Raw genomic sequence first — 13,113 nt, 5'->3', positions numbered from 1 at the left:
CTGGTGAACAGTTTACTCAAAGAGTGGACTATCTACAGCATGCCAATCTCTTGTCATTTAGTAGAAGAATCACCTCTGGACTGTGTGATCATAAGGCACTGTTTTGAGAGTGGGTTGGTATTTTGTTTTTTTTTCACCTTTGCAACCTGGGTTTGGAATCCAATCCTTTCTTCTTCTGATCATAGTATCTGCACTCGAGGACAAAGGTGTAACCAATTCACAAGGAGACCCATACCAGAATAGTTCTTAATTGGGTACTGAATTGGGAACATGAAGTGATTCAGCAATGTGGAATGGACACGCAATCTTCTTTCACCTTTATATACTTGAATAAGGTAGCAAAATGTAAGTGATCTCCAAGTTGGGACCCAAGGAAAGGGGAGATTGCAGAAAGAGAAAAATCTAATCAATGCTGCTTTCACATCTCATTGTTTTGTTTTTTTAGGTATTGAAGAGATTCAGTGAGAGAGGCTCTAAGGTGTGAAGACAAACCAAGGAAACATGAATAAGCAATTAAAGAAAAGCTTTACCTGGTTATAAAAACAGCTTCACTGCACAGTATCCGGACCTGGGCTGCCATTATCTATAAAATGAACATTGGTCCTGTCTAAGTTTCAGGAAAAGCTGTGAATTCCAAAGGCTGATCAATGGTTTCCCTCTCATTTCCAATCACACAAAACTCCTTGCTCACTTACCTTTGTTGGTTTCTGGCTTAGCTACCGGAATTTTAAAATTATCATCCTTGTGTTCAATCCTCTCCCTGGCCTACAACTCCTCCAATTACTTCAATCTCTTCCTGCTTTGGAAGCCTTAAAGATTTCTGAGTGCCTCCAGTTTTGGTCTCTCATGATTTTCGTTGCTCCACCAACTAAGCCTTCAGTATTGGGTCCTAACCTCTGAAATTCCCTCCATAAGTTGCTCCACATCTTTTCCTTTTCTAGTCCTGTAAGGTGGTCCTTAACATCCACCTCTCTTACCTACATTTGCTTACATGTCCAGGTACTGCCTAATGTTCTTTGATAATTGCTGCAATGAGGTGGCTCAGTCATTTTGTAATGTTAAAGATGTGATGTAAAAGCAAGTTGCTGTTGTCACTGAATAAGTCACTGTAGGGCAGTAGACAAGGTAGGACTGTGGGGAATAAAGAGGCTTTGCTATTATAGATGTTGAGTCCGACAGGGAATAAAATTGGAACCGTGATGGGTGAGGAACGCAAAAACAGTTGGGACCATGCAATAACATAAATGAGAATGCGAGTTTACACAGTAGGCTCCCGTCTTCATGAAAAACATGTGTCATTGGAGTATGCAGTGGGTTTTGTAGGCATACAATAAATAATGAATCATGGTTGCGTACCATAATTGAATGCTAGTAACAAATATAGCATTGAGTGCCAGTGGCCAATTCATCATTGAGTGCAAATGACCAACTCATCATGGGGTGCCAGTGATCCAAAGCATTACTGGGTGCCAATGATCAATATGTTAATGAATGCCAGTGACCCAATTATCTCCATTGGCAGGTGAAAGGCCATAATGTATTCTATCAGCATCTATTTGGCCTCCTCCTGTACCATATCATTCTGGGACACTAGAGTTACAGAAAGATACTGCATGGAAACAAACCCTTCAGCTCACTGAATCCCTGCTATCAACCACACATTTACACTAACCCTACATTAATTCCACTTTTTATTCTTCCCACATTCTCATCAACTCCCTCCAGATTCTACCAATCACCTACACACTAGGGGCAATTTACTGTGGCCGATTAACTGACCAACCAACATGTGGGAGGAGGAAACCCACATGGTCACAGGGAGAACCCACTGTGCAAACTCCACATAGACAGCACCCGAGGACAGGATTGAACCCACGTCTTTGGCACTGTGAGGCAGCAACTCCACGAGCTATTTCCAAATTTAATGATTTGTGGGTCGCATTCTTACAGCAGAGAATTTAGCGCTAATATCCAGATGACGGTTCACTGCTGTTCTGTCTGAGGTTTGATGATATATTAGGCCGAGGCTCCAGCTATACTTGCAGGTAGACATCACATAGCACTAACTTGAAGAAGAGCAGGAAAATACTTACCTCCATGTATCTAAAAAGGCAGTTTAGTAACCATGTGTAAATTAGCTGCCAAACTGCCCACTTCACTACAACGATGAGTGTTTGGTTCATTTTTAAACCAAATCAAACTGATCATTTGAAGGAATAGCACATCATGGATAATTGATTAGAAGTAACTCTGTTGGATTGACATTTTCTTCAGCACAAAGCCACTTAGACAAGGCATGGACTCAAATTATAAATTGTCAGCCTCATGTTTATCGTTGTTTCTTCTCTCAGAGGGTAGTGCATTTCTGCAATTCTCTGCCCCCAAGGGTGGTGGAGGCCAGATCATTAGATATATTTAAGGTGGAGAGAGATAAACATTTGAAAGATCGAGGAATTGCGGGGAACTGTCACAGAAGAGGAGTTGAGGCCAGCATAGATCAGCCATGATCATATTGAATGCCGGGGCAGTCTTGAGGGGCAGAGTGGTTTACTCCTGCTCCTATTTTCTTGTGTTCTTGTCCCTGGGTAGTAGAGATTAGAACAGGATATACTTAAAGGCCTAGTGTTATGCACAGCCTTTTCTATCCAAGGCATATCATTACTACATGCATGTAAGTCTATGTTATTTTAATGGACAAAGCAAATTCTGCAGTGATTTGGAGGGGAGGCTGCTGTAGTGGATTGTGGGAATATTCAGGCCTGAAGATGCCTTAGGGGACCAAGCAATCTTCAGAAAACATGCTGCTAGGTGTTCAAACCATGACAGTGTAGACTGATAGAAGAAGGGTGTTTTGAGGATGAAACGATCTCCCTTCTATCTGGTCCTTGGATCACCCATTGCTTGGCAACCTTCCCACCCAGTACCTTCACGACCCCACCAATTCCTCAAGTTAAGAATGAGGGAACATGAAAATGATCACACATTTTATACAGCAAAGAAACTGGCCATTTGGCTCAACTGGTCTATGCTGATCCTTTCATTCCACTCGACCCCTTGTCACTTCATGCTCTCACCTTCAATTCCCTTCCCGCTCAAGTTCAAGTTCAAATTCAAGTTCATTGTCATGGGCATACATACCCAGGGGATAAATGCCATGAAAGTTAGCTTTTTGCAGCAGCAGCACAGCACATTACAAACGTAACATTTATAAACTTAAATTAACATGAATGATGCATGTTCATGTTAGTACATGTTCACTAACATACAAACATGAACATGCAGAACTTACACGGCAGAATAAACAAAAATAAACACAATGACATGAGTGCAAGTTGAGGGAAATATAGTCCAAGGTAGAATTAGGGTTTTTCAGGTGGGTTCTAGAACCTGATGGCAGTGGGGAAGAAGCTGTTGTTGAACCTTGAGGTGTGGGTCTTCAGGCTCCTGTACCTCCTGCCTGGTGGCAGCAATGAGAAGAGGGCATGGCCCGGATGGTGGAGGTCCCCAGTGATGGATTTCACTTCCCTGAGACATCGCCTCATGTTTCGGCACAGACTAGAAGGACCAAATGGCCTGTTTTCTGTGCTGTAGTTTTATATGGTTCTATGGTTCTATGTACGAGTGCAGACTTCCCTTTAAATGCACCTCCACTACGTGCCTCAGCTACTCACTGTAGAATGAGCTTTGCATTCTAAACACTCTTTTAGCTAAAAAATACTTCCCAATTTGCTATTGGATTTGCTGGTTTTATATTTAGAGTTAGTTTTGGTCTTGCCTGCAGTTGGAACATCATTGGTCATTTTTGAAAAGATCTTTCTCAGCTCACTCCTTCCTTCTATAAAGAACATAGAGATCTGGTCTCCACCCCACCCTGCTCCTTTGTCTTCCTTTATTCCTGTGGCTCCCTTCCCCCACCTTGATGACCTGCCCATCTCCTCTCCTCCATCCTTTATCCCATGGTCCACTGCCCTCTCCTACCAGATTCCTTCTTCTTCAGCCCTTTGTCTCTTCTACCTATCACCTCTCAGCTTATTACATCTTCCCCTCTTCCCCCACCCACCTACCCTCCCCCTCTCACCTGGACTCACCTATCACCTGAAGTCACCTGTCCCCTGCCTGCGTGTGCTCCTCCCCCTCTCCCCACCTTCTTCTTCTGGCTTCTGCCCTCTTCCTTTCCAGTCCTGATGAAGGGTCTCGGCCCGAAACGTCCACTGTTTATTTCCCTCCGTAGATGCTACTGAGTTCCTCCAGCACTTTTTTTGTGTATTGCTCCAGATACCAGTATCTGCAGAATTTCTTGTGTCTACATAGAGATCGGTATTCTCTTTGTTCCACTAAAATCCTTCCAAATCTATTTTATTCTCTCTCAGGTACCTGCATAACATTTTCCTAAGATCATGACCAGTGCTGTGTCCCAAGCAAGATTTTTACTACAAATTAGTTTCCTTTACATACAGAGAAATAGAACATAGAACACTACAGCACAGTACGGGCTCTTCAGCCCACAGTGTTGTGCCGACATTTTATCCAGCTCTAAGATCTATCTAACCCTTCCCTCCCACATCGCCCTCCATTTCTCTATCATTCATGTGTCTATCTAAGACTCTCTTAAATGTCCCTAATGTATCTGCCCCCACAACCTCTGCTGGCAGTGCGTTCCACCCTCCCACCACTCTCAGTGTAAAAAACTTACCCCTGACATCCCCCCTTATACCTTCCTCCAATCACCTTAAAATTATGTCCCATCGTGTTAGCCATTGTCGCCCTGGGAACACGTCTCTGACTGTCCACTCGAGCTATGTCTCTTATCATCTTGTAGACTCTATCAGGTCACCTCTCATCCTCCTTCTCTCCAAAGAGAAAAGCCCTAGCTCACTCAACTGATCCTCATAAGACATGCTCTCCAATCCAGGCAACATTCTGGTAATTCTCCTCTGCGCCCTCTCTAAAGCTTCCACATCCTTTCTATAATGAGGGGAACAGAACTGAACGCAAACACTCCAAGTGTGGTCTGACCAGAGTTCTATAGAGCTGCAACATCACCTCGCGGCTCTTGAACTCAATACTCCACCTAATGAAGGCCAACACTCCATACACCTCCTTAACAACCTTATCGACCTGCATGGCAACCTTGAGGGATCTATGGAAGCAGGACTAGCCCATTCAGCCCTTTGAGACTGCCTCACCATTCAATATGATCATGGGTGACCACCCACATTCCTTAAAGACACAACTGACTGTAATTGCTGTAATCTGGAGCAAAAAACTGCTGGAGGAATTGTTGTTCAGGCAGCATCTGTGGAAGCAGAGGGATTGTCAACACTTCGGGTTGAGGCCCTGCTTTAGGACTGAGAGTGTAGAGGGGAGAGAGAGTACAACAGAGGGATGAAAGGAAGGGCTGAGGCAGGAGCTGGCCGGAGATAGGTGGAACCAAGTGAGGAGAGAGACGGTGGGCAGGTGGAGTCAGGTGGGGGAGGGAGGGGGACAGCGGCTGGTGGGTGATAGGTAGAGACAGATCAGAAGAGAGAGAAAAGGGGGCAGGTGGAAGGGAGGGGAGGGTGGAGGTAGAGACAGAGGTTGGAAGGTGATAAGTGGAGACAAAAGAGGCTGCAGATGCTGGAATCTGATGTAAGGAAGGTGATGTGGAACCAGGTCAAGGAGGGATGGTTGGCAGATGGAACCAGTTAGGGGAGGGATAGGAGACCCAGTGGGTGATATGCAGGTGGGGGAAACTGGGTGATGGGGGGGTCTGGTGTTTTGGGAAAAAAGAGGGGATGAGAGAACCTGGGTGGATCAGAAGGAAAGGAATACGGGGGTGTGGGTTACCTGAAACTGGGAAATTCAATGTTCATACCATTGGGTTGTCAGCTACCCAGGCAGAATATGAGCTGGTGTTTCTCTAGTTTGTGTTTGGCCTCAACATGGTAGTGGACAAGGTCAAGGTTGGTGTACCCTGTTCCAGCTTTCTCTCCATATCCCTTGATAACCTCGAAGATTCCTTCTTGAATATATTCAGTGATTCGGTTTCAACTGCTTCCTGTGGTAAAGAATTCCACAGTTTCACCACTTTCTGGAAGAAGGAGTCTCTCATCACAGTCTTTCACAGCTTATCCTTAGATTGTGAAATCTAGGAATCTGTGAAACCTATCCATCCATGTCCTGAATATATTCAATGACTGAGGATTCACAACCCACTGGGGCTGAGCAATTCAAAGACTGACTGAAGAATATTCTCATCTCAGTCATAAGTGCAATTGTCTGATGTGAACTGTGACCCTAGCATGTCCCCTTTCTGAATTTAATTTGCTTTAATGAGATCACCTCTCAGTTGACTAAACTCTGGACAATATAGGGTCAGTCTCCTGAACTTCACCTCTTAAATTTATCTCCTAATTCTGGAAATCAGAATAGTAAGCCTGTGGTAAGATAATATAAGATAAGATAAGATAAGATAAGATAAGATAAGATAAGATAAGATAAGATAAGATAAGATATCTTTATTAGTCACATGTACATTGAAACACACAGTGAAATGCATCTTTTTTGCATAGAGTGTTCTGGGGCAGCCCTCAAGTGTCGCCACGCTTCCGGCGCCAACACAGCATGCCCACAACTTCCTAACCCGTACGTCTTTGGAATGTGGGAGGAAACCGGATCATCAGGAGTTCCACTTCCACAGTAGAATATTTTTTCTTAGGTAAGGATCAACATCGAAACAAGTAGGAAAAAGAATAAATTGAACCAGAGAGAGAAAAATTTTACCATGTGTTGCCCATTATTTGCAGGCTGTTCTGCTTTAAGTGTGAATGTCGATACAGCACCGTCTGAAGCTCAGAGCTTTCAGGCAATGCTTTATTATCAAGGCAGTTTCTAAAAGGGATGATGTCAGATAATACTGGGTGGATGGATGTCTACAAGTACAAGTGGGATGGTGGGCTTCAGGTAGATGGGTGGTGGGTGGGTCTGAATTTCAATATCCTCCCACCTCACAGCTGCAGGACTGACAGGTCTGACTCAAGGACGCTCACTTTAATGAAGCTCACAGACTGGGGAGGACTCCTGGTGTGGTGACGTGTGTGATTGGTTGTATTAGAGAGGCTGGAGGGAAGTTGGAGTGAATTTCCAACACAGAAACCCAGCACAGAGCCTGTGTGAAATTGAGAATCAGTGTGTAGGACCTCTTGGCCACATTAGGCAAAAGTAATCTCACTGCATGGGATTCTTATCCACACCTACATGAGGAGAGGATTGGAGTTCCCACAGGTACTTTGCAACAGAGGATTGTTTGAACAGCAAAAATCTGAGGTATGTATTTCAGGTTGTTTTTTTTTGATAGAGGATTTCTTTTTCATCATGTTGTCATTCAGATTTACTGCACCCTGCAAATCATTTCTTGTCTTGATTATAAGTAGGGAGCTTAGCTAAAAAAGACTTATGCATCTTCAAGTAGCAACTATAAAATGGGTGATTATTCTAGAAATTTTAATCATTAATTGTGGCAGAGCAGATTTAACCACAGGCATAGCTGCAAAGGAATACTTGGAGTGTTGTATCATCTGAATGATTTTAAGATTTCTTTGTGAGAGGGTGATGAATCTCTGGAATCCTCTACCCCCAGAGGGATGTGGAAGCTAGATCATTGGGGGGCACAGAGAGAAAGTTAATCAATTTTTGAAAGATCAGGGAATTCTGGGGACCTGGAACAGAAGAGGAGATGAGATGTGAAGCATGATCATATTGGTGAGTCAGAGGTGGGGAGCTGAGTGAACTATTCTTGCTCCGATTTTTTTTTGTTCTTAGATACCTTCCTGCTGCAGTTCAAACAGCATTAAACCATTGCCTGGCATTTGTGAAATTTCAGGACAGTGCAAATGACTAGTTGGTCAGAAATCACTTTCTATTTCAATTCCAATTACAGTCCAGTCACTTGAAGAGAATAGGATTGATTGCCTGCCAGTCAGAGAGAGAAACACTAATGTTATGTAGAGATTTTAATGTAGCATAATATTCAAATCACTTCACAGGATAGTCCAAATCTATATCCTGTGGGTCCAAGTGCATAGCTCACTGAAAGTGGCCATGCAAAAAGATAGGATTGTAAGGAAGGCGTATGGTGTACTTGCCTTCATTGGTTGGGGCAATTAGTATACGAGTCAGGAAGTCATGTTGCAGCGCTATAAAACCTTGGTTAGGCTGCACTTGGAGTATTGTGTGCAATTATGGTTGCCCCATTATAGGAAGGATGTGGAGGCTTTGCAGAACGTGCAGAAAAGGTTTACCAGAATGCTGCCTGAATTAGACGTGTGTGAGCTGTAAGGAGAGGTTGGATAATCTTCGGTTGTTTTCTCTGGAGTGTTGGAGGCTAAGGGGAGACCTGATAGAAGTTTATAACATTTACGAGAGGCATAGATAGGAGAATCTTTTCCCAGGGTAGAAATGTCAAGTACTAGAGGACATGCATTTAGAGTGAGAGAGGGAAAGTTTAAAGGAGATGAATGGGGCAAGATTTTTACACAGAGAGTGGTGGGTGCCTGGAATGGGCTGCCAAGAGGAGAGGTGGAAGCAGATACGACAGTGGCGTTTAAGAGGCTGTTAAACATACACATGAATATTCAGGGAATGGAGGGATATGGATCATGTACAGGCAGAAGAGATTTAGTTTAATTCGGCAACGTGTTGGGCACAGACATTGTGGGCTGAAGGGCCTGTTGCTGTGCTGTACTGTTCTATGTTCTTTGACTGCAAACCAGCCAAAAGTGGTGGTGGAGGCTTGAAGGCAGATAGCCAAAAGTTTCGTCAATGAGAATGGTCATATCAGAAGAAAGGTCGAGAGATAAACAGTTTTAGGGAGGGAATGGCAGAACTTGGGGCCTTGGCAGCTGCCAATGGTGGCGCGATATATAGTGAAGATGGACACAGTTGCAAATTGGAGGAGCCCAGTGAATTGAGAAGGCAGAGAGCAAGGGGAGCTGGAGAGGGATGAGGCCATAGAGGGGTTCAGAAGCAAAGGGAAGTTTAAATACAAGGTGTTGCTTAACTGGACTGGCCACTCCAGTGTCTAGGATGACTATCAAGGAAACTAGTAACTCCTCCATTGCCACATCCTAAAAAACGACCCCACTTTCCTGAGTTTAAAAGGACAGAGCCTATTGAAACATACAAAATTCTTACTGGGCTCGACAACATAGATGCAAGATTGGATTGCTCTACTACTTGGATTCAATGAGCCAAATGATCTTCTTATGTGTCTGAACAGTTCAATGATTCTATAAATGATCATTTCATAGAAATACTCTGAAAAATAATTCCAGGCACTCTATGATAGGGACTAACAGTTTGGCAGAACAGACCTCAGATGAATGGCCCACTGTTTCCATGCACATAAGTCAGGGGGTCCAGGGATATTTATTGTGACGTTCATTCAAGAAAATACATGTAGCTCTGTGAGAATTCACACCCGTCCTGCAAATTTCTCTCTCTCTCTCACTCTCTCAGTCTCTCTCTCTCTCTCTCTCTCTTTCTCTCTCTCTCTCTCCTGAACATCACAGCCTTTCTGCCCTTCTTCTCATTTTAGCAGTCAAATTTCAATCATTGCCCCTCTGAATTCTGCTTGAAAATATTACTGACATCACTCTGTACAGACCACCTCCTCACCCCAGACCTCTCCCTGTTAGTTATCTTTGTGTCAAGATCGAGCCATTGAATACCTTTGTTTTTGCCACAAGCTCTTGTACAATGGAAGCCACATTTGTCGCCTTGCTCTATCACAAATAACATTAACAGAGTGACATGCATCACAGCTCAGCTGCTACACACAATGTTGCTTAATTGACTCTTTGTAAAGTGTCTGTTTCAAGTGTTGTTTCAGTTATATCATGCGCCTCATCTTCCTTGAATAAAGATTCCATAGCTGGAGACTGACCTTTACAAGTAGTGGAGCACAGTCAGTGCCCATGCATTATTTAGGAATCATCTTCTTTAAATGTCAAATGTCTTTCATCATTTAGAAGACAGGCTGGAGTTTGTTGGAGGCATGAATGGTGTAGGAACTACATCAGGTAAACTGCACTAAGCGGAACAAAATGCCTTCATGGTTTAAGTGACTGTCTGTTCGGAGGTGGTGAGGACCCTGTTGTATGCAAAGAGTGGGGAGCATGGCAACTTCCTTGAGTTGGGTCGATGGGTCTGTTTCTGTGCTGTTTTACTCTTATGTTTCTCAGGTTGAAGCTCAGTGTTTCTCCACACTGACTGCTGCAATGGGCAGACCCAAATCTGTTGGCTTCTTAAGTCCCATCCTGTGAAAGCTGGCAGAACCGTCGCCGACAATAGACACGGCACACTCTTTACCAGTCTGGTACCCTCGTATCTCTGGACAGAGGACTGCATGATGGAGAGAGGGTCCTGTATTGAAATAAAGAAATCAATAAGGTGGCACGGTAGCGTAGCGGTTAGCGTGACGCTATTACAGCGCCAGCGATCAGGGTTCGATTCCAGCTGCTGTCTGTAAGGAGTTTGTACGTTCTCCCGTGTCTGTGTGGGTTTCCTCCGGGTGCTCTGGTTTCCTCCCACATTGCAAAGACGTACGGGTAGGTTAATTTGGGTTTAAAATGGGTGGCGCAGACTCGTTGGGCCGGAAGGGCCTGTTACCACGCTGTAAATAAAAATTTTTTTAAAAATCTACTGTTTTAAAATATAATTGTCGGCAGGTAAGACCTCGTGGCAATGTGGAACCAGACCAATACTCGGAAAGATTTTACATTTGTGGTCTGTTTGCTTGTGACAGTTGATTGCTGTGGGCACTGAGATAAATTAGGCCAGGCCCTTACACATATTTTCTGCCCAGTGACACAATCTTAAAGAAGTTATGTGTACAGGTAGATCTGATGTGGAATAGGGTGGGACTTGACACCAAGGCCAACACTAGTAAATAACCTGAAGGACCCTGATTCATTGCTTGGCCCCAGAGTACAACTAGTAGAGATCTCTTTACATACGATGAGCGTTTGTCAGCTCTTGGTCTGTACTCACTGGAGTACAGAAGAATGAGAGGGGACCTCATAGAAACATTTAGAATGTTGAAAGGACTGGACAGAGTAGATGTGGCTAAGCTGTTTCCCTTGGTGGGTGAGTTCAGGACTAGAGGGCACAGTCTTAAAATTAGAGGGTACCGGTTTAAAACAGAAATGAGGAGAAATTTCTTTAGCCAGAGGGTAGTGAATTTATGGAATTCTTTGCCAGATCATTGGGGGCATTTAAGGAGGAGATTGATAGGTATCTAATTAGTCAAGGTATCAAGGGATATGGGGATAAGGCCAGAAATTGGGGCTAGATTGGAATAGTTTAGTTTAGCTCATGGAGCAGACTCGATGGGACGAAAGGCCTAATTCTGCTCCTTTGTCTTGTGATCTTGTGATCTCATGATGATGGTGGCACTTCCCACTCTTTCCTGTTCATCTAAACTGGATGGGTGGACAATGGTTGACAGTGTCCATGTCCCCATTGAGTCAGTCCTGATGCAGGGTCTTGACCCAAGATGTCGACAATTCCTCTCCCCCCACAGATGCCGCCTGACCCGCTGAGTTCCTCCAGCAGATTGTTTGTTGCTCCAGCTTCCAGCAGCTGCAGTCTCTTGGGGTCTCCCCATTGAGTTGATTGACGCTGCCTGCATGCAGGACTCTACCACTGGCAGAGGCTCCCATTGCTGTTCATTGCCACACACCTGGGTGAGGTGCGTTAGGGTGGATTGAACAGGGCCTCAGAAGTGATCAGAGATGGTTGAGAGGGAGAAATTGAAAGCATGAGGGAATGAATTAAAAAAATACTGAAAACAGAATTGGAAGATGCAGTGGCACAGCTAGTGTGGCTGTTGCCTCACAGCTCCATCGATCCAGGTTCAATCCTCACCTCTGCTGCTTTGCGTGTAGAGTTTGCATGTTCTCTCCGTGACTGTGTGGGTTTCCCCCGGGTGCTCTGGTTTCTTCCATCATCCCAAACACATGTGGATTGTTAGGTTACTTGGCCGTTGTAAATTCTGTGTAAGTGACGGGGGGGGGGGGGGGGGGGGGAGGAATCTGGGGGGAATTGATGGGAAAATAAAATGGGATTAGTGTAGGATTATTGTAAATGGGTGGTTGCTGGTCAACACAGACTTATGGGCAAAAGGGCATTTACATACTCTCTGCCTCTATGTAAAATGCAGGACAGTGCACGTACTTTTATTTCATCATTTCAAAGCAGAGGAGAACAGGCAGTGGGCATAGCTGGACACATCTGGTTAACAGGATCTCTGTAGGTGCCTTTCAGTGTTACTCATGGAGCACAGGCGGGAACCACATTACTCAATGCTTTCATCACCCACGTCCCAGTCACTTCTGAGAGACGCACGCCACAAATCCATCTACTCTGAATTTGCAGAAGTGGGGTTTTACACAGGCACTTACTTTTTCCAAAAATTGTTTAATAATGTATTTACAATATTTATATGGTTCTCCATTCATATTTACAAAACTTACATCAAATTAAAACATTGCCATTCCCATCCAGAATGCACTCCAGCCCCGTGATGCCCACCGGTCCCAGAAGCCCTCCTGAGAGCCAATGGACACCGCTTGCTCTCTCTCCAGGGACACCCGGGCACGGATGTATCCTTGGAAGAGGAGCAGGCAGTTGGCTTGAGTGGAACACTCAATGGACCACTGCCTGGACCTGTGAATGGCCACCAGGGCCAGGCCCAGGTGCAGACCAACGAAGAGGTCCCTTGACCGACTCACCTCCCTTCTGCACCGCGCGTCCAAAGGTCAGGAGAGTAGGGCTGAAGTGCAGCCAGAACTTGAGGAGCAGCCCCTTCAAATACACAAACAGGGGGCTGCAAACTCTCATACTTGGTACATAGGTAGAACACAGACTCCTCTGGGCTGCAGAAACAGCAGGTGGCCTGGGAGTCCATGAACCAACTTAAAAACCTGTTTCATGGTGCTGCTCCGTGCTACACTCTCCACTTCATGTTCTCTGTGTAGAGGGATTAGGACTCCTCTGTCATGAGACCTCCACTGGGGACCCCCTCACTGGTGGACTAGGCTGCAACAGTGTGTCTGCAGGTGTCACCACGCTTCC

General features: G+C 44.7%; 1 protein-coding gene across 1 annotated transcript in view; it reads left to right on the top strand.

Moving 5' to 3' along the window:
• Nucleotides 1–12,761, top strand: part of LOC127581030 (vesicle transport protein GOT1B-like) — a 35,985-nt gene extending 23,224 nt beyond the window's left edge. Inside the window, exon 5 of the mRNA XM_052035086.1 lies at nt 12,624–12,761. Coding sequence (XP_051891046.1) covers nt 12,624–12,761 — 138 coding nt within the window. The remainder of the gene's footprint in view (nt 1–12,623) is intronic.
• Nucleotides 12,762–13,113: the final 352 nt, after the last annotated feature.

Source organism: Pristis pectinata, chromosome 20 (genome assembly GCF_009764475.1).
Source record: "Pristis pectinata isolate sPriPec2 chromosome 20, sPriPec2.1.pri, whole genome shotgun sequence".
In the NCBI taxonomy this organism is placed as follows: domain Eukaryota; kingdom Metazoa; phylum Chordata; class Chondrichthyes; order Rhinopristiformes; family Pristidae; genus Pristis; species Pristis pectinata.
Note: the sequence above shows the minus strand (reverse complement) of the source record. Positions and strands in the feature narration are given on the sequence as shown.